The sequence below is a fragment of the Pleurodeles waltl genome, chromosome 4_2, assembly GCF_031143425.1.
Source record: "Pleurodeles waltl isolate 20211129_DDA chromosome 4_2, aPleWal1.hap1.20221129, whole genome shotgun sequence".
NCBI classification, from domain to species: Eukaryota; Metazoa; Chordata; class Amphibia; order Caudata; family Salamandridae; genus Pleurodeles; species Pleurodeles waltl.
Window position 1 is genome coordinate 736140268 of NC_090443.1, and position 21346 is coordinate 736161613.

At 42.6% G+C, this 21346-nt stretch overlaps 1 protein-coding gene across 2 annotated transcripts in view; it reads right to left on the minus strand.

The window, feature by feature from the left end:
- Window positions 1-21346, minus strand: part of GLMN (glomulin, FKBP associated protein) — a 318240-nt gene that overhangs the window by 163715 nt on the left and 133179 nt on the right. For both annotated transcript variants that reach the window (XM_069232351.1, XM_069232352.1), the window contains 3 exons: window positions 16889-17076; window positions 12225-12278; window positions 4313-4343 (listed from right to left, as the gene is read on the minus strand). In XM_069232351.1, coding sequence (XP_069088452.1) covers window positions 4313-4343; window positions 12225-12278; window positions 16889-17076 — 273 coding nt within the window. The remainder of the gene's footprint in view (window positions 1-4312; window positions 4344-12224; window positions 12279-16888; window positions 17077-21346) is intronic.

Consider the following 21346-nt stretch of genomic DNA (forward strand, 5'->3'; position numbering starts at 1 on the left):
GTAGCTGTGCGTTTGGGACAATAGCGATGCATGAGGACATCATGCCTAGTAGTTTCATTACAAACCTGACCGTGTATTGTTGGTTTGGTTGCATGCTTGACCTTATATTTTGAAATGAATTAACTCTTTGTGGACTTGGAGTGGCAATTGCTTTTTGCGTGTCAAGTGTGGCTCCCAAATATTGTTGTATTTGGGATGGTTGCAAGTGAGATTTTTGGTAATTTATAGAAAACCCTAGTTTGTGTAGAGTATCTATTACATACTGTGTGTGATTTTGACACCGGTGTTGAGTGCTGGACTTCATGGGTCGTATAGATCCCATGGGTCAGCATCATCCTGCGTCATTCCAGTATGTGTGGGTGACTGTGCTATTGGTGTGCCAACTGATGACCTTGTCCATTGTGGCGAGTGACTTGGGGACGTTTGTGGTGAGAAATGCGAGAGTGGTGACCTTTCTCTAACCACTTTTGCTTTTGGTTGCTCAGCTTCAGTCTAATGAAAAGCCAATTTTCTTTTGAACTCGAGCGGAGGGATGGTTTGAATTTTCCATGTGTCTCTTTGGATTTGTAGCCTTGGTTGAGTCTGGTCAAGCTTTTCCAAATCAAGTTCCTGCTCAAACCTGTGCCTCTCCTTGAGTTGTTGAGAGAGCCCATGTTCTTCCGTATAGGAAGTCTTTTTCGGCTCCGAAGCCGTTTTTTTCAGTACCGAAACCCCCATGGATACTGTCGGTCTCAGCTCTGAGAGGCTCTTTCGAGGCTTGTTCAACTCGACCACTCGATGTCGACTCTTTTCAGTGCCGGTTTCTCGACCCGAGTAGGAAGACTTCGGCACTATCTTGGCCTTTTTCGGTGCCGAAGATGGTATTTGGTCACCGCTTTTCTTGTGGGTCGAGTCATGGCCTTCCGGCAGTGGCGTCCCCGAGGCCTTCTGTTTCTTGACTTGACTTTGGGGCTGGGTCGGGGCAAGTGTACTCACTTTTTGTGCCACCGTCGGTGGCCGGTCCCCGTCGGAGTCATCCGATTCCGAACCTTGGATCGAAATTGTAATTTCGTCCTCCTCGACGTCGAGATGTTGTGTCGACTTCGATGCCATCTGCAAACGTCTTGTGCGTCGATCTCTTAAGGTCTTCTTGGATCGAAAAGCTTTGCAGGCCTCACAAGTATCCTCTCTGTGTTCTGGTGACAAACACAGATTACAGACGCAATGCTGGTCTGTATAAGGATACTTGGCGTGACATGTTGGACAGAAACGGAAGGGGGTCCGGTCCACGAGTCTTCGACGACGGGTGTGGTCGGGCCGACCAGGCCTCGGTTGAGTGCGGAAGCCCCGAAGGGCCGCAGAAGCGGTTGTGCCATAGATGCCAATGTATCTATACTAAACCTGTCCCGAACGCAAACAATACTGACGGATTTTGATGTTTTTCTAAGTTTTCCCGATTCGAATTAAGGAGCGAAGAGGAACACGTCCGAATCCGATGCCGGAAAGAAAACAATCTAAGATGGAGTCGACGCCCATGCGCAATGGAGCCGAAAGGGAGGAGTCACTCGGTCCCGTGACTCGAAAAGACTTCTTCGAAGAAAAACAACTTGTAACACTCCGAGCCCAACACTAAATGGCAGGAACAGTGCACAGCATGTGTATCTGCAGCTATAACATATAATTACAAATATATTAGGAATTAACTAAAAAAACAAAGGTTACAGGGATGTTATAATTAGGTTACAGATTTTACAAGCACAAAACCATAAAAATTCAGTTGTTAGAGTTATTTCAGGTAACTAGAACTCATGCCATACGGTAACTATACTCGGGCCCTTGCCGTGCACTGCTAATTACCCCAGATATTACATCACTCATGACATCTTCTATGGTATCTTTGATAATATCACTGTAACATTTGCAGTAAAATTATTGATGAGAAAACTGTGCATAGCGAGGGCCCAAGTAATAGTTATCTGCTGTACAGGTTTTTAAACGTTTGCCGGCATACTGGGCATTGTTTATTTTAAAGGACATATAGGCATCTAGGCAGGGATAGCATGTTTGTCACTAATCCTGCCCATAACCAACATTAGGTTGTGCCAGAAGGCCACCTAGGCCTTCAGACCAGCCAACACCCTGACCATATTCTACTCATATTGCTTCTCGGCTGTGTGTGCCACTTGTAACTCCAGATACTGAAAGTTGTCTAATTCCCATCTCAAGCCAGGGTCAATACTATATCAATACTGGGCAGTTTCAGAAGGGAAATATTAAGGATTTGGCTACTTTTACCCTGAGTCCCCACAGCTTCCCACATTTCTGCAATATAGACATCAAGATCGGTACTGCTCGTTTTGGACACTGCAGATACAGCAAGGCATTGTTAGTATATATGGAGACTATATGTTCTGGATTCCACACCTGGATCCCTGGTCCCTGTAGAACTACACACAGGTAGGCTGCCAGTGGCTCCAAGGCCAGCACAAACAAGAGGTAAAAGAGGGGGAATCCCTGCAGAGTTCCTCTTTATATGTCCCATCTGTCAGAAATGCAGCTCTCTGACGGGACCACAGCTGTCAGCAACAAGTATAGCAAAGCTATCCTTCGTGGGAAGTTTGTGCCAAATCCCATGTATGATAAAACCAAAACTGCCCCTATATAGTCCCAGACAATCCTATCAAATGCTTTTCAGATGTCTAGGGCGACCACTGCCATATCCATCTGAGAGTCCTGTACGGACTGCCTGACGCATGTGAGCCTGCAGATTTAAATTAACCGTCCACGAGATACATTTTTCTATTTTTTTGTGGGCAATTTTCTACATCCCTTGCCACCAGTCCACCCTCCGCTGCAGCCTAGAACTAGACATCAGGTCTCCTGTTTTCTGTGTTAAGCTCACAAGTGAATGTTAATGTGTTTTAACATTAGTGGTTGAATGCAGAGCCACCACTGGTGTCCCCAACCACAGCCACACTAGCCACATGCTCATAATTGTTTGAATGTCACAAGTTTACCATCCACTAAATGTGTTATTCTAATTTTCTTTGTACTTTTTCCATGCCCCTGGGTACCCTTCTAATGCTTATTGTGGAATAGAAGGCAGTTACCAAGCTAATTACATCATCAATGCAGAAGAGGGCAATGGTATATCATGTATATTTGCATAGCCATTGAGAATGTTATGGTGTGGGTGATGTGGCCTATGGTCGTTTTTGGCTTAAAATTTCACAGCCAAGGAATAACGTTGCAACCCTGTGGTGACTGTATTACAGGCACACATGCAAGTCATGTGTGCAGACTTTATCAGTGCCATCAATAATATTGAATCTCATCTTTCAGTTTTACATCATATACAATAGTTATTTTAAACCCATACAGCATTCTATACAGTTATGGAGGCAGATATAAATATATTACAAAGAAAAACGAATCATTCCGCTAACATCCTTTAACCACATGAAACAGAAGAGCATCTCCACTAAAAAAAAAAACAAAAAAAAAAAAACACAAAGATCCACCTCATAATTCCAGCTAAGATCTTATAAAAGTGTGTAAAAGCAGACCAATCTTAGTTCTGTAAAGTACAAGAACTCTCCCTTTTCAATGTAAAACCTAGACCATGAGTTGGTTGGTCATTCAGAAACTGCACACAGATAGAGGAATGGCAGCAATGTACATGCCATTCACGCTCTTAGAGAGGTATATAACCATTATCTGTCTTGCGAGATTCCCTTCTATTTTGCAGAACTATTATTTAGGCACTGTTTATTATGTTATGCGTTATTCAGTTTCTTAAGTTCACCTTAAACATAAGTGTGTTTAAAATGATACCTCAAATTACTACTAGAATCCCATTCCATCTCATCTGAGAATCTCTTCTTTACTATTCATATTTCACCCTGCAAGAACAATTTTTATCACATGGTTTGCACCTCCTAGACATTTGGGCAAAAGTTATTTTTATGACTGTCTCATTTTCATGACTTTTTTTTCGGGAAGTAAATTTAATTGGAAAATCTGGACACTAACTTTTCATTTGGTAGAACACATCAGAACACATTCTTACAAGTTTTCATAAACACTTGTTCTCAACCAAAACAAATACCGCAGGCAACTGAAATGTAACATTCCAGTATACTACTAATGTAACAAACTGGTCAGAGACTACCGTTTATACTATTTGTAATGCAATTGTTTTGTCCAGTTGAACTTTGCACTGTAAATGTCTTAACATTACGTCATGTGAGAGCTCAGAAAGTGCATATTACGTTTCATAGATGTGATCACCATACCTCCAACCCACAAAACAATTGTAGTCAGAAATACTCACAATTCCTTTAGATAAGACAGATTCCTCTGTCCTAGGAGAAGAGAAAGGACTATAAATCACAGTGCAATTCATAAGGAAAATATGTACTGCCAAGACATTGATTTTCATTTTGGTGTTGTTCGCATGCTAGAAATGGCAGCTCAGCAGTAGTAGTAGTAGTAGAAATACTTTATTTAGGTCATCAGCCATTAAAGAACACAAAAAAAACCAAGTTAAAACATACATTAGCTTCACAAAGACAATGCAGCAATACAGCAATCTTACATAAAATGTTCAAGGGGTACTCTGGGATTGGCCTGAGTACACAGTGAGAATACACAAGCACAGACAATAGACGGAAACCTTAAGTGGTCCGCCATGTTTAGAGGTACAGTTCATGCATGTGGCAGTACAATACAAATAGTGTTTAGATGAAATTACAGACCATATGAACTATTAAAACATTTAGAGAGAAGTACATCAATAAAATTCATTTATGGACTCACTAGCGTACAAGATAAAACTCATGAATCATAAATATTATCTAAAATGTGACTGCATAGTTTTCACATGTAGCGCGAAATAGCAACAAAATTCTAACCCAGTATATCAAAAGTCTCAGGAAAACTAAGTCGAAGTACAATGGAACAAGCGATGTAGATAGGGGAAGGGATTCTAGGGACCTTATAAAATGATTTTCTCTAACTGTGAAGGTACCCAAATGACTGGTGCACCAAAACTCAGCCCGGTAAAGTGCAGCTGACTGAACAGCGACTTTGTAAACCTCCACTGCTGGGGAGATTGCCCTCAGAGTAGAATCCTTGTGCATCATTCTGGTAGCAGCTGATTTGTATAATAAGATAGCCCTGGACTTTTCAATGTGAGAGGATCATGACAGGGAGCTGCTAAACCTAATACCAAGGTAATCAAAGTACTTGACTTCCTCAAGTACCGCAGTCCCCAGTGTCAAGTTTCTGCTGAAGGATCAATGCAGCCTTAGAATCATGAATTTGGCTTTTTTTACATTAATCTCAGGCCCCCTTTGATTGCAGAATTCCTCGACATTTGTTTAGACAATTCTGCATCCCAACAGGGGCTCTTGAGATTAGAAGCATATCACTGGTGAACAGTAGGTTGGGCATAGAAACGCCACCAAGTGTGGGGGCGTCGTTGATACAATCGTGAAGATAGTTAAATGCATCATTGATCTACAGGGAGAACAACGTTGAAGCAAGGACGCAACCTTGTCACACTCCTGTGTAATGTTAATCCTCTCGGTTAACCTCCCGTCCTTCCCCCAATGCACTTAAGCGTAGTTGTTCTCATGCAACCTCACCAAGAAGATCTCTACCAAGGAGGGCGGGACCCCCATCGATCTGAGTCCTAAAGACAAGGTCTGGGGACCTGAACGAAAGTAGCTCTCAGGTCAATGAAGGCCACATGAAGATGGTCCTTCTAAATTCTGATATACTTCCAGAGTATCAACGAGAATCTGAATATTCGATCCACTGTACCACCCCTAGATCTGAACCCGAGCTGGAAGAAAGAGAGGACACTTAAGTCGGTAGCCCATGCTACGGTTATAAATGTTACAGCTATTAATAGCTGGTCCGTTACTGACCCTTGCGGACACACCTAGCATATCCAACAACTCAATTTTCAGTTGCTCGATATCCCAATTGAGGGAAATTTTGATCCATATCAGGAGACCCCCAAAGGGGCAGCCAGACACAGAAGGAGTGCATCTACTGAAAAGGTAACACAACCAGATCTGTGTAGCAGCTCTAATGCCCAGGTCTCCCGGAAGTGGCAATATCATATAGTCAACACCTTGAAATCTGAGGATAAAGTTAATAAAATAAGAATATACGTATGAATTTAGGGTTTGGGTACATACCAGCGGGCATCAACATACATGAATACAGAGATCTATATACATTGTCAATTTGAACAACTTTTTAACCTGAATAAAAATACATACATCAATTGCAACATGTATCTTTTATAATCCCTCCTCTTGAGCAGAACTAAACTTTAGAGTTCCACTCCTGGCATTTATTGATAGGATAGTCACATCATTGTGATATTCTGTTGCAATAAAAAGAGTTGACAATATTTTGTACCAGATAGTAAGAAAGTGCAAGGCTTCAAAGGGGTAAGGTTACAGAGTCCTGCAACAGATTCTAACTACTGTGCCAAGTGTCAGGGCACTTTTCTTTGCTTCCACACCTTAATCAGAGCATTCTACAAAAACAGATAATAACAATATATGGAGATTATATTGAAGCGTGCTCACTGGGCCCACCGAACACATATTCTGTTGCATCAACCATTCTTCTTCTTTTCTTGTTGATAGTTTAATGAGAGAAACACAGTAGAGCCTAAATCTCATAGGGCATGTGCTATCACCTAATCTAGCTACTAGATGTTAGCGTTGGAGACCAAATTTCCAGAAACGTGTGATGTGTCATTCACTATACTGGAAATTTCCTCCCCTGCTGGCAGATGTTAAAGGGGTGGATTTTAAATGTAGCACTAAGATGTTTTAAGTTTCTCTTTGCTAAATTACGTACCTTTGGCATATCAGTTACTTAAAGTTCAATAAGGTTTCAAGTTATCAATCCTTCCTAGAACAGAATGAAGTAATTTTAGAGAGCTCCATAACACTTGAACACCGGACCCTTAGCCCCATGGCCTTCCAACACATATCAGGGCCCTCAAACTGCACAAAGCCTTGAAGTGTGGTTCACAACAATCTCTTTGAATCAGAATGAGTTCATACATTGAAATTAGTGTAGATTTCCTGCTGCTATTTCTGCCCTCAAAGATGAAACATACCTCGCTTTCTTGTCTGCCTTATTCTCTGTGACCTCAATTATGAGACAAATGCTCATCAGTATCCACCACCTGTCTAGTCACTTGTGCATTATACTCAAGTTTACAGAAGTTTTCTTTGTTCCTATTGTTTTAACAAGTGCTCTTCCACAAGACAAAACATTTTTTTCCACTGAGTCTTTCAATATTTGAGATGCTTCTATGCAGGGCATTCAGACTATTTACATTAAGAACAATAACGTTAACCATATTTCTTCACCCAACTAGTACTTTTTCTGAATCCACTTAGGTGGCTTTGCTTGGTCCCCCACTCCACCACTTACCCTTCATACCTCAGCAGCAAATTGTGCTTTGTTTCTGAAATACAAATAAATTGTTGATTGGAAGCCAAGACACGGCACTGCAGTTTTAACAGGAGTGCAGTAACTGCACCAAGAATACTTCAGTGCTATGCCCCAAGTGGGACTGGTATGCACAGACTGTGCCTCTGGAACCAAGCTATCCTCGACGAATCCACTCTAATAAGGGTGAATCCTGTCTTGGGTTGCCCTAGTTACAGTTCAGGGAAGACTGGACCTGGCAGTTTAGATTGGACTGTTCCTAATGGAACATGGTCAAGATTTATTTGCCTATGACTCAGTTCGAACTGAGGTACCTTGCTGTGCAAAATATTGATGAACTAGGATGGGGCCAGAGTAATTACCAATGTCTGTGATTATTTCAAGCATACCATCCACCAGTTCTTTGCGTACTTAAGTGCAATGCCCTAAGTGGGATGGGTATGCCCAGACGTGGGTCTTGTGAACACCGTGCCACTAGAACCAAGCTATAACCAACTGCTAAGCTCTTACAAGGGTGAAACTGGGCTTGGGCTTCTTATGTTCTGGTTCAGGGAGGACATATCCTGGAAGTTCGGGCAGGACTGTTCCTATTGAAGCCGGGTCAAGACTGATTGCATATAGCTGGGTCCAAACTGAAGTGACATGGTGTGCAGAATAGCAATGAGCTGGGAAGAGGCCCAGAGTAATTACCAGTGGCTAAAACGAATTTAAGAATTCTATCCATCCCTTTTTGTATACTGCACTGCACCAACAAACACTTTTGCCACAACAGCCCTGCCTGCTGAATTCCCAAAGAGGCACTGCATGTCGGATGACTTCATATAAAATTACTACAGGACTGAACCCATTGAACTGGGAAGACAGGGTGGGTGAGTGTCCTAAAGAACAATCTATACTGTGAATTTACTGTTCACTAAAAACAAAATTACTCTACTGCCATGTTGGAAAAGGGTAAAATATAAAATCTTTAAAGAGAGAGTATCCATGCTGCAGTCTAGTCTAAGGTACTGCCCCTTATGACACTAATGAATTATCCACAAATTATTTTCTGGACATATTTTTCAGTCAGTGTCTGCAGACTGCTTACTACACACAAAAATGCCTGTGGCATCAATAACCACTACATATGCTGCTTAAGAAGATGACTTTTCAAAACCTTAACTTTAAATGCTGAACTGCTGACTTCTAGATTCTTTTAATAATACTTTTTATTGTGCTTTGACACATTTGAAACTTTTGGTACAATTAACGAATAAATATACACAATGGCCCAAGTATGCACAAGGCTTATCTCTGTAAACCACTTCCCACTGGAGACGCACTGTAGTTATGCATCACTCATTAGATTTAAGCTAGAAACAAAACCAACACATTACCTGTCGCACAGGCCTGCCTCTCTTCTAACAAGCTGATCAAATTTTTCCTTACTTCTTTAGGCATCCCCTCGCCCTATATACCGCGAATGCACAGCAGTCATTCTCCCTGTGTGTGGACCAGGAGGGGTCAACGCACCTCCATTTCCTCACTATGTCCCGTTTTGCCATGTGGGGCCTTATCCCAACAAAGATCCTAGAGCTTCCCTCACCCTCCCTGCCGTGCATTAAACCCAACAGTACTACTTTAGGATCCAGGGCCACCATTTATCCCGTAACCCTCCCCAATGCTGGATATATTTAGTGCCAGTATTGAGATAACTCTGCAACTCCAGAAAGTGTCCAGGAATGTACCTTGTGCATTTTGACAGAGCAGGCAGATGGGGGTATTGTGCCCTAACCATTTGACACAGTCTAGCCAGGTGAAAGTACACTCTATAAAGATTTTTTAACTATCTTAGTCTGACGTGTGTGGAGGTGGTGAGAGTGTGTGGAGCCATCTTTGCTTCAATCCATTTCTCTTCATCCAACTCCCAGACGTCTTGCTTCCATTTCTCTTAATTTTGAAAAAAGGTCTGGCATACTGCCTATTGATGAGCTATATAGAGCCTTGTAATGCTCTTCCCTCAAAATTGTTCCAGTGTTATCCATGCCACTAATGAGCTTAACTCTGGTACTGCTGCAAGCTTTCCTTCATGTTGAAATTGTAAGTATTTTAAAAATTGAGTTAAAACTAGGGAGAACTCCTTTGTCAGTTCTTCAAATGTTTTGGTATGACTCGAAACACAGCTCATCCTCTTGGTGCCCGAAGATCCCATCACCACATAACTTCCAAAGATGCATGATGAACGTAGTGGACTGGATGAAGGACAAGTATCTCAAACTCAACACCAAAGAAACGGACGTCCTTTTCTTTGGGAACAATACCTCACCAAGGATGGACACATGGTGGTCCACAAAGCTCAGCACCCCTCCCTCCCCCCAAAGCCACCACCCCAACAGACCACAATCTTGGCATCATCCTGTATAGCAAGCAGTCCATGAAGAAACAAGTTGACACAGTCTCATTTGCCTGCGTCCACACCCTTTGCATGTTCCACAGCATCTTCAGGTGGCTCCCAGCAGACACTAGAAGGACTGTCACTAGCAGAATACGGAAACACGCTCTACGTAGAAATCACAGCACGATTCCTGAAGACACTCCGGACAATACAGAACTCAGCAGCAATACTTGTACTCGACCTCTGCAGAAGGACCCACATTACACCCCATCTCATCAAACTACACCTGCTCCAGAAGAGATGCCAGTTCAAGATCCTGTCCCACACCTCCAAGGTCCTGCACAACTAAGGACCTGCATACATCAACAAAAGCCTGATCTTCCACCAACCGACCAGACACCTCGGATCAGCTTCTCTTTCCCTCGCAGACACACCACGGATTCGTAGAGCCCACAGCGGAGGACCTCACCTGGCACCCAAGGGAAGGAACAACCTCCCCCTGCACCTCCGGACTGCAACATCACTCCAGTGATTTAGAAGAGAACTAAAGTCCTGGATGTTCAAATGATCATTCCTTCATGCAGCAGCATACAGTTCCAGCTCCTCAAGACCCTCATGGGTGATTTGTTATGCTCTATAAATGTTTGATTGATTGAAACCCAAATGTCACTCAGCTACGAGAAGCCAATTATTTTATCTTTGATTCATGCCCACTTTCTCAAAGAAGTACTGTATCAGCAGACAACAGATTTGGTATTTAAACTGTAAGAACTTTTCTTAAATTTGTCAGACATGTTTCACTTAAGATTCAATTTCTTTGCTTGCAGATGTTATCAGGTATAATTGATCTGTATAGCAGGCTTACAGTTCCTTTGTGGACCATTTGGGAAGGGCATAGATACAGATTTTCAATACAAAAGCCTTTACTATTGCTGCCTTTTGGACTGTTCCCAAAGTGGCAATGGTTTTTGTAAGGGTTCATAGATAGTTGTGGGTTGACTTAACTACAATATTAGTCATGTAGATGACTATCACTAGCCCCTCACAGTTTCAAAACAGTGCTCAACGGAGAAACATGAACAAAAATTAAACTTTAGATCAGCTGGTGAAGAATCCCCTATAAGGAAAATTTATATAATTTCGTAGTTCAGACATATCAATTTTTTCTTTAATGTCATGCCTTTGTAAAGGCATTAAAATATCTAAATGTACATTTGCCCACAGTAACCAGGATTGAACATCATGCTTAAAGAGAATTCTGCTAAAGCCCACTGATACCATACTTATTTGCAAGGCGACTGTGGCCCAAAGGACAGCTGTAAATCCTTTTAACTATTTTTTCATATCCACAGATAAGAACTCAGCAGAACCTCTACTGTTTCCATTCCCACCATATCACATTCCAATTACAACCAAGAGATGAAGGTTAAGTACAGGCCCACAAAATGTTTACAGAACTGATATCCTAGCCACTACTGAGGATGCTAAAAATGTCTGGTGCATCTGACGGCTGCATCCCTTTCTTTTATAGTCAATCCTCTGCGTAATGTATGCAAACACAGTTCATGTTCCAATCACGTCACACAAATCGAAACCTTACCCTAATTCCCACATTAGTTCCTGTAAAATGATAGTCTATTTTAAACGTTCACTGCCCCTGATCCTTCACACTGAAAATTCACCAGAAAGCCTGCCTTAGAAGCGCACTAGTTCCTTATAGGTCTGTAGTAAAATAAAAAAAGTCTAAACCCATATAAATAAATAAAACTTCTATAAATATAATTAGCACTACTGACACCAATGCAACCAACAAGGGCAACATTATCCTAACCTATGAAAACTATAGAGGACTCACTCAATAGAGACGAGAAAGATGAAAGTAAATAAAGTGCTATAAAATGGCTTTGAGATTACTCGTTACCATTATCTATATTAGTCTCAATCTAAATGATACTTATTATTTATTTTATTAAATAAATAATAAATATCCTTTAGACTAAGAAAGAATGCTTTTGCACAGACTGTTAATTTTTATATTTTGAGGTTTGGATATCTGTAAGTGAATTTTTTATGATCAATTCTGCAGTGTGTTCGATCAAAAAATACAATTGTCAGGAGCTGTTTAAATTACGAATACATTTTGTCCCACCTACTTCTTGTTAATGAAGGGAACAAGAAGTTGAGGTCTTAGTTACTAACCAAGTGAGGAATAAACAAGATCGGCCCTAAATGTTGTAGTCATATATGTTCATGTTATACAGTGCAGACAATTGTTTATAAACACAAAACCTTATTGAATATTAAACAAAAAAATACTTACTAAAGATATACCAAAAATACCATACACAGTTGCATGCACATGAGATTATGCTTATTTCCTTACCTTTTCAGTAATATTTCAATATGTGCCAGGTTACATTGTAGAAGAAACGGAGGGCTAAATAGAAAAATTCAAACTTATGTAAAGACGATGAATGAGCAATGCTATAAAAAGAAATTTAAAAAAAACATAAACCAAAATTATTTCTACCTGGAAACATAATAATAGCTATAGAAGTTATAGGCTACAGCCTTTTCATTCATCATATTCCTAATAACTTTGTTTCTGTCACTCTTATAAGTCAAGATACGTTGCAGTTTCTGAAGATTCTGCAATACGGGCACCAAAGCAGAGAAAGATGTTTTACTGTGGAGCTTGCCAAGCACATCTCTAAATCTGGCCCTCAGTGTCTATGTTATTACGTATGTAAGATGTAGAGTGTGTGTGTGTGTGTGTGTGTGTATGTGTGTGTGTGTACGTATGTGAGAGAGAGATAGCTGTTTAGTGTATGTATTCGTGTGCATTTTTGTGTTTGTATAAATGTGCGAGAGGAAGAAAAGGGGTAGAGAAGGAGAGGGAAGAGAGAGGAGAGAGAGCATGCTAGTGTGGACATATATGCATGCCTTTGGATGAAAAGTTCTAAGGGTGTTTCCAGGGCAGGACTAAGAACTAAAATTGACCCCAGCTAAAATGTTCGAGTCGGTAACACATTACTTTGTGCAACTGGGCAAGCCTGTCTCATGTACACGTGTACTTAGCGTTTGGACCCAAACAGTGCAAGGTAAAGCAATGTTTATCAAATATATCAGCTAGGTACCAGGGCTGGATCGTGGCAGCCCAACCAGTTATGAAGACAGCACCGTACCTTGAAGCAGATAGATAGATAGATAGATAGATAGATAGATAGATAGATAGATAGATAGATAGATAGATAGATAGATAGACAGACAGATAGGATAGACAGGATAGTCAGTCTGTTTTTTGGTGACTCGTGTTTGCGAGGTACAGAGTGTGAGTAATAGTTCAGCACTAGCATGTGAAGGGTTGTGTGTCTGTTTTATGGGTGAATAGTTTTTGTTAAATTGTGTAGATCTTGCATATGTTTCCATTATTGTCCGGCCACACAAAGGCAAATGAGTGGATCATTTCAAGTGGTATTAGGGGAGGTCTTTACAGCAAACGAAATGCACTTGTGATTAGGGCAAACACGTGTGCAACTCGTCAATGGTATGGTCACTGTCCAGCACTCTGCCTACACGATATTTCACTCTTATGGTGACTGTCCAGCCCTCTGCTTACAAGGTAAGTCACTCTGGTGAGTTCACAATGGATATACAGCCAAGCACTGCATGCAAGAGGACCCCTATCAAACAAAATGTTATTTTATTAATTTCCTTCATGTGCTTTTCCCTGTCCTTTCCTCTCTTGTTATCAAACTGCCGAATATAGAGTACTTTCCACAGCAGCTGCTTCAAAGATTATTATGAAGCTTCAAAGATTATGATTGTGAACATGCAATACGACCCACCATGCAGAATAAGGGTGAACCCCACGAGAAGTGGGAAGAGATTATTTTGAACTATATGATAGTGATAGCTTGTAATAATATGTCTATTAAATGAATTGATCGATATCTAGGAGTTGTGAACATCCCTGTCCTACATGCCGACGCCCGTGAGAACCTGGAAGCTGAAATTACCTTAGAGGAGCTCCAGGCTGCTACGGCAAAGCCGAACTCCAAAAAGTACTGGGTCCCAACAGGATACCCTCTAATCTACTTAAGCACTATAGCAGGTTGCTGGGCCCTCATCTCTTGAACAGGTTCTTGGACACAAGACAGATGGGATTCTTCTGCCTAATTTGTGAAGGGCCGTGATAGTTGTCATTCACAAGGAAGGCAGATCAACGGAACAGGTGCCTCCTACTAACTGATCTGCTTGTGAATGTTGAGGTAACTGGTCAACGAGTTATTACTCCCCTGATCCCAGTCCAGCTTTATGCTTTGGCGATCGACAAGATACAATTTACGGCGCATGCACAATTGGTTGAATGAAATATGGAAACATCCGGTTCCACATGGTTTTCTGGCACTTCACGGTGAAAAGGCATTTGATGCGATACGCTGGTCCTACTCAAACGTACACTGATCAAATTTGGCTTCGGTCCCCGATATAGAGAGAGGGTACATCTGTTATATCAGGCCCCTATATTCAGAGTTAATGGTGCTCTTTTTTCTAAGTCCCCAAATTGGAGGGGCACTAGGCAGGGCTGTACTCTTTGCCCTTACCATAGAGTCACCCATGTATTTCCTGCGATATAAGGCTTCCGGACTAGGGGAGGAGACGGAATGGAAGAGAAGATTTTCTTGTATGCTGATGGCATACTCTTGTATGTGACAAAACCATCTGCATCCCCAGTGCCGATTTTTCACTTGTTTGAGGAATATGGGAGCTACTCTGGTTATCGATTGAACTGGGATAAATCCGTTCTCTATACCCCGCAGGGAGAGATGACTTTGCACTCCCTGCCCCAACACCTATCGCCCGCAAATTGGGGAGAGTAGTGAGGGCATGCCGGGCCAACATGGAAAGATGAAAGGGACTTCCCCTTACTTTGTTGGGGCCTGCAGCCCTGTTTAAAAATGATTTCTCTCCTGAAGTTGCTGTATGCTTTGCAAATTACGTATTATCAGGTCTCCCCAGAGGTCTATACCACTATAACGAGGGACATCAGTCTCTTCCTACGGGAAGGAAAATAAACCCTACAATTGCCTTGAAAACTGTGCAACGTAACCAATATAATGGAGGCCTGTCTCTACCTGACCTGGAAGCGTATTACTGGGCGGCCACCTCATCAATATCAATGATTAGATATTTGCCCTGTTGGACTGCTCCACTTTTCGACTGGAGAGGAAATCATGTTTAAATTACCTTTATGGAGGGTGGGGTAGGTAGCGTCTTCTCCCTGCCTCACAGGTGGCCCTGATAGACTGGGGCAACGTTACAAATCTCCTGCGATGGCACCACCGACTTATGAGGGAGACTCCCCTGTGGGAGGAACAATAGCTGCAGGATTCGAAGCAGTCATATAGTTTTGAGGCTTGATACTGTATTGGAATTTCTAAAATGGGGTGTTTTCTGAAAAAGATAGATCTTATGCCCTTTGTTTCTCTTCAACAGGAGTTTTGCCTGAGTGAGACACAATTCCTGCAATACGTGTGAATGCAACATGCATAGAAGGCCGAGGGTCTCCCAGGGGTAGGAGATGCCAGAATACGCCCCGTTGGAGGGAAGATTGTTAATGGAAGAATTGGGGAGAGGGCCGGTATTAATGACTTATAAGACCATAAATAATAATAATATGCGTGACACACTGATCAGATTGGGTGGCCGACGGGTAGAAGATTTAGGGGAACCAGAGGATGCTGAGTGGGAGGCAGCATTGATGCACCTGCGAGAAGCGGCACTTAGATCACAACTCCGACTGAACCAATACAAGATCCTGCATAGAATATAATATGACAGAAAAAGGTTACAAGCTATGGGGAAAGCACAACATTCGCACTGTTTGTGATGCCAAAGGGAGGTTGGCTCCTTTCTTCATACGATCTGGGGTGCCTGTTGATCCAGGACTACTGGATGGAAATTATGGATGAACTTAAAGGGGTGCTGTCAGAGCAAATCCCGATGGACCCTAAATTCATTCTCCTGAGGATTCCTAGTGAGATAGACTTGCCTTGTGCTAAGTTGCTGTTCTGTGATCTTGGACTCATGGTGGCAAAAAGGGACACTGCTCATCATGGTGGAGCGCGGGAGTGCCCAATGTTGGGGGAATGGAGACAAGGCATGGACACATATATGATGGCTGAGAAAGCTACTTATGCTAGCAGGGGTTGTTCCCAAAACTTCTGTAAGGTTTGGGGAAGCTGGATGCAATTCCATTCCTTGGAAGTATTAATTGAGGAGGGAACGCAAAATGATGAGGTGCACTGATGAGGGTGGACAGGGAGGAAAATACGAACTGGTGGAGTGGGTTTCACAGAAGTGGATAGATTCTGTATTTGCTTTGGCTACTGAGTGTCTGGGGATATTGGGGGGAGTGTTTATTAGTTTTGGTGAAATTCCGTATGCTGTTTTCTTGGTTATCTGATCTGATGCAGTGGAAAAAACGAATAAATATATATTTTTTTTAAATGTCTATTGAATGCCATACATGGATTCTTCTTCACTGCTTGTGAAATTTGAAGACTCTTCTGAAGGTTGAGTCACCTGAAGGAATTTATTATTGTGATGTCTATGAAGATGCATTAAATGGGCTTCAAGGTTACTTTGAGCAAACTATTAGCATTACCCTTGAGATACCGTTTTTTATGCAAAGGCAGAGAAGTCTCTTCTGGGGAATTCGACGTCTTTGAGAGGTCTGTTTGTGGCACGTGATCTTGGGACAGCCACTAATGAAATGTTACATGAGTCAATTACTCAGCACAGTCTCCGAATGCCTATTTATATGTTTATCAGATTGCATTACATGTATTACCCAAGATATTTACCTCTATAAGTACTTGTGCAATTGTAATTTGAATTGTTCGGTTGAATGCTCTCCTTGCATAATTATGAATCTACACAATATATATTTATTGAAATTAAGTACATTGAAAACAAATATACTAATTACTTTGTTCGAAAGGCACACCATTACAAAAGGTTAAAACAGAAAAACAACCTTACCCAAAGACAGCTGGCAAGTGATCCATACCAATGTGCTGTACAAACATAATATATGCAAGACAAGCCAGTGACTCAGCGGCATACTTTGAATCTTCATTAGAAACGTCACCATCATCTGCCATCTGACATATTCTTTCACGCTGAATTAATATTTTGGATAGTGGTTCTCCTAAAGAGCCTAAAATACCCTAAAAAGGACGGTTGACATAAAAATATACTTTTAGTGATTTAAGTACATTTGTGAAAATATGTTTTTAGCAGGAATTTTTTTTAAAAATAAAGCAATTTATAGGTAAAAACGTTCCACCCTATGCTAGCCTTACGCAACCTGTATCAATTAAATCACATCGAATGGATGCTCAACCCCATTAATAAATCGTATCCCAGTTGCCATACATACACGGTTATATTTCAGTCAATCTTTTTAAATATAAGACCATTGCTGCATCAAACAATGACAACAGAATGCAGGACAGTACCAAAGATAGATTTATATTTTTTTTAAATGCATCAAATTATTTCTAAAAATATCAATAGAACATTGCATGTGTTTTAACACATCTATGGTACTGTTATTACTGATGTAGCTATCCGCATCATTTGCTGCAGCAGATATAGGCAACATAATATATCAGATTTTGTTTGTCCATTAAAAAACAGTTCTACAAATAATGAGATAGGATTGTCAGGGATTTGCAAAAAGGGGTTTGATTCAAACAGCTTGTCCCATAACAGTCATTATTAAACATATAAACATTTTATAGGGGGTGTGGCTGACGGCCAAAGGTGGCGGACGCTAGAATCAGAGCTCTGTGCCCAGCACTTTGGCACCCGTCTGAATCCAGGATAGCAGCCGGCAGCTTGCCCAGCCCCCACCTTCCCAACCCCTGAGGGTAGAGATGGTGGCGCTGTAGGAAATTTGCAGATTGGACTGCTTGCTGAGGGACAATGCCAAAGTCCCATGGCCGCTGCAAGATCGCTGCCTGGGAAATGTCTTAAGAGAGATGGCCAGCTGACCACTCCTGATTGCAGATGGTCAGAGTGCAGTGATCCAGTCTGGATGGTGTGTCACATCACAGCAAGGAGTGTCCAGCCAGCCTGACTGGTGAGGGGTCTCGGTGCCACTGCTGCGACCAGTGGCCTAAACCTCAGAGTAGAGGAAGGGATGTACCCGGAGGCAGTGTGCAGCCTGTGTCTTACTGTTCTGCCTGTGGTGAATGTTTGGCTAGTGCGCCGAAACAGCACAGGAGCACTACAGGGACTGCCCAGGGCCACAATATAGGAGGAGCCCCCGTCTGAGCTGCGGGTTGCCCAAGGTGAGCAACCCCCACCTGAGAGGCTATCTTTGGCCGCTAGAAGCACTTTGCAGCTGTTGCCTCCTGGGTGATGCCCTGGCAGATAAGAGAGACTGTGAGTGGCCACTGCAGAGCTCCTTGACCCGTGATGGACTTGGAGGTGCATGCCTGTCCTGGGAACTCCGGCACTCCAGCAAAATGGAGGAGTGGTCTCACTGTAGGTGGCAGCTTAGGTAGAGGCCAGCAGCTTGGGTACCCGTCCCGCAGGTTGCAGTTTCATGCGTCTGAAGGAGCCACTCTGTGTTTTCCAGATAGCACAACCTACCAAGCAAATGTGCATGCTGCAAACAACCCTCACTCAACTGCCCTTGTTTCCCTGCACCACATGGATGGGAGCACTGCATTGGTGTTGGTGCTGTGGGGGCAGCCTGCCACAGTGGTGCTGGTGTAGAGCCTGGGAGCTTGGGGATGGCTTGGCGCAGCAGCTTAACACTGTGGGGGGCTTGTCTTTTGCCTCAGGAGATATTGAGCTGCCGAGGTAGTCTGACCTGTGACATCAGGCCGCAATCTATAGTGCAGTGGCAAGCAAGGGGGCTTTTAAAGTACCATGGCCCATACTCCTTTAGTGGCACCACATCTTTGCTTTTTGTTTTTCCCCTTGCTGCATCTCATATTGCAGCCACGTGCCTGCTTTGCAGCAGACAAGGATAAGCCATCTACCCACCCCGCCCAGGGCAAACCAGACAAGTTCACTAGGCACTCTTCCACATCAGACAATCAGGACGTGGGGCACACCCGGACCCAGTGTACTGCCAGAACCCAGGGTGTCCATACTGCAGGCCATTCAAGACTTGAGAACCTCCCTTGAGAGAAAGATTGATTAATTGAGTCTTGACCTTTCTCTGCTCCTTCAGGACCTCAGGAACATGGTTGATAGGGTAACTGTAGCAATTGGATATCAGAAAAAGAGAAATTACATTTCAGATCATTTTGTCAGCCCTTCAGCACAGGGTCACCCATCTGGAAGCTAGAGCTTAGGTCACGGAAGGCAGATCCAGAATAAACAATATCCATATTATGGGTGTCCTGGAGGTAGCAAAGGTGTTCTGTCCCATGTACTTTATTTCTGAGTGGCTGAAATCATGACTCCCGTTGGAGAGATATCCTGTTCTTTGTGGAGCAGGCACACATGTCGCTGGCAGCTCGTCCACCTAGTGGAGTCCACATAGACCAATAATTGCTAGAATTCTGGAATTTGTGAACAGAGATATTATCCTACCTGCAGCCCATAAACAAGGTACTTGTACTGTAGATCAGCCCCTGTCATGCTTTTCATAGAGTGTACACTTAAAAGTACAAAAACAATGTTGCTTGTTTTTGGCAGTGAAGGAGAAGTTCAGGGCCATGCAAATAAAATAAATGCTGCAGTTCCCGGCATGCCTCAAAGTCCTCTATAAAAACAAATCCTTGTTCTTCGACACACCTGAGAGTGCGTAGTCCAGGTGGAGGAGTGTTCAAACTCAGCCAGGGATGATGCTCCATTTTAGACTCCTCACATAAAGGTGAGAGACCTGACATCTGGAAGCAACTTCTATGCCGTAAAAGGGGAAAAAGGAGAAGGCATTGATCACAGAACTCGACGCCTAACAGCACAAAACATCCATGGCCCTTATCTGCAGGGGACTCCCCTAAGGCCGAAAATGAAGATGCCTGAACGGATAATGTATGCCAGTCCTCTTTCTTATTGTCACACTCTCCTGCTGTTATGTCCCACAAATCACCTGGAGCTAAGCATGTGTGTGTGCCTAGCTATGCCTATGGTAGGTTAGTTGTGTAATGGACGTGGTACTTAGTGTGTATGTGCCTTTCTGCATGTGTTGGGGTATTTGCACTTGTTGATACCTGGTGGTTACAGCATCACGGCCACAGGTAGTATACTTATTATTCCCCTCTGCATTGTACCTCTTCTTGTACTGATTTTTTACTTCCTCCACCGATATTGTTGACATTTCCCGCACACAAATACTCCAGAGAGGGATTTCTGATCATTCTCATACACCACTGACAGTTAACAGATTGGCAGATGGAGAGAGGGGCCTCTGCTGTTTAAATGCCAGGGGTTCACCAAATGACTCCTTCAGTAAGTTTCTTTATGGCACTATTAGAGAGTACTTTGACTTTAAAGGCAGTTTAGTCTCATCCTCGACCACGCTCTTTGGGAAGCCCGTAAAACGATCATAAGAGAGGCAAAGCTGTGAGTGACTGGACCTGCCCAACAGGTGCAGCATAACATATTTCTTAATATTTCTCTAATTATTTATCAGTTTTAACATCTGACAATACATTGATATAGACAGTTATGAAAGTTAAATACTAAGCAAAGCAGCAGTTTGTCATGTACACTCATGATTTCCTCATTTATTAAAAACGTGCAGTCATTCCATGTTCAGCACAGGCTAGCAGGCCTTTAGATGTTTTGTAGGCTTATATCAAGTGACACAAAAATGTAATCTGAAATAAAATGGATTCTAACTGTGATATAGATAATGTCAGTGCACATGTAGTGGTGGTGCTATCCTAGGAGGGCGGTCCATCGCTTGAATGGGGACACTTCGCTTCAATACCCACAAATAGGTGGCACACTCTCAGAGCACCCTCTAAAGAAGGTCAAACGGAGCTCCACTGGCTCCTACAGCAACCTCTGCAGGCAGGTGTAGTTACTCACTGAACCTGCCTTCAGGGGGATCTCTGGCCCTTTTGAAAGTGCAGTTTGGGTGGCAGCTGCACTTTGAAAGATGGAGCAGCTGCTTCCATCAGATGCTCCGTCTTTCACTAATGTTCTGCCCTCAGGACGGCACGCGTTCGGTCTGTGCAGGGAGCAGCGCAATAACAGTAACAGGGAGCAAGTATTAAGTAAAATCTTAGTATCAAAATAAGAATGTAGACAGGAATATTTTCCTGACGGATCTCGTTATCAGCCACAGGAAGGAACATGTTTGTATCCATTCAAAAAAATGTACACACTAAAGAAAAGTAGAAACTTCCCAGTAGAAATATTACTTGTGCGTCTGATGAACGCTAGCAACTACACACATATCAGGGGCAGAGTCTGGGAGGGGGTGCTGTCTTGGCAGCAGGGTAATAATAGTAAGACAAGCACTGG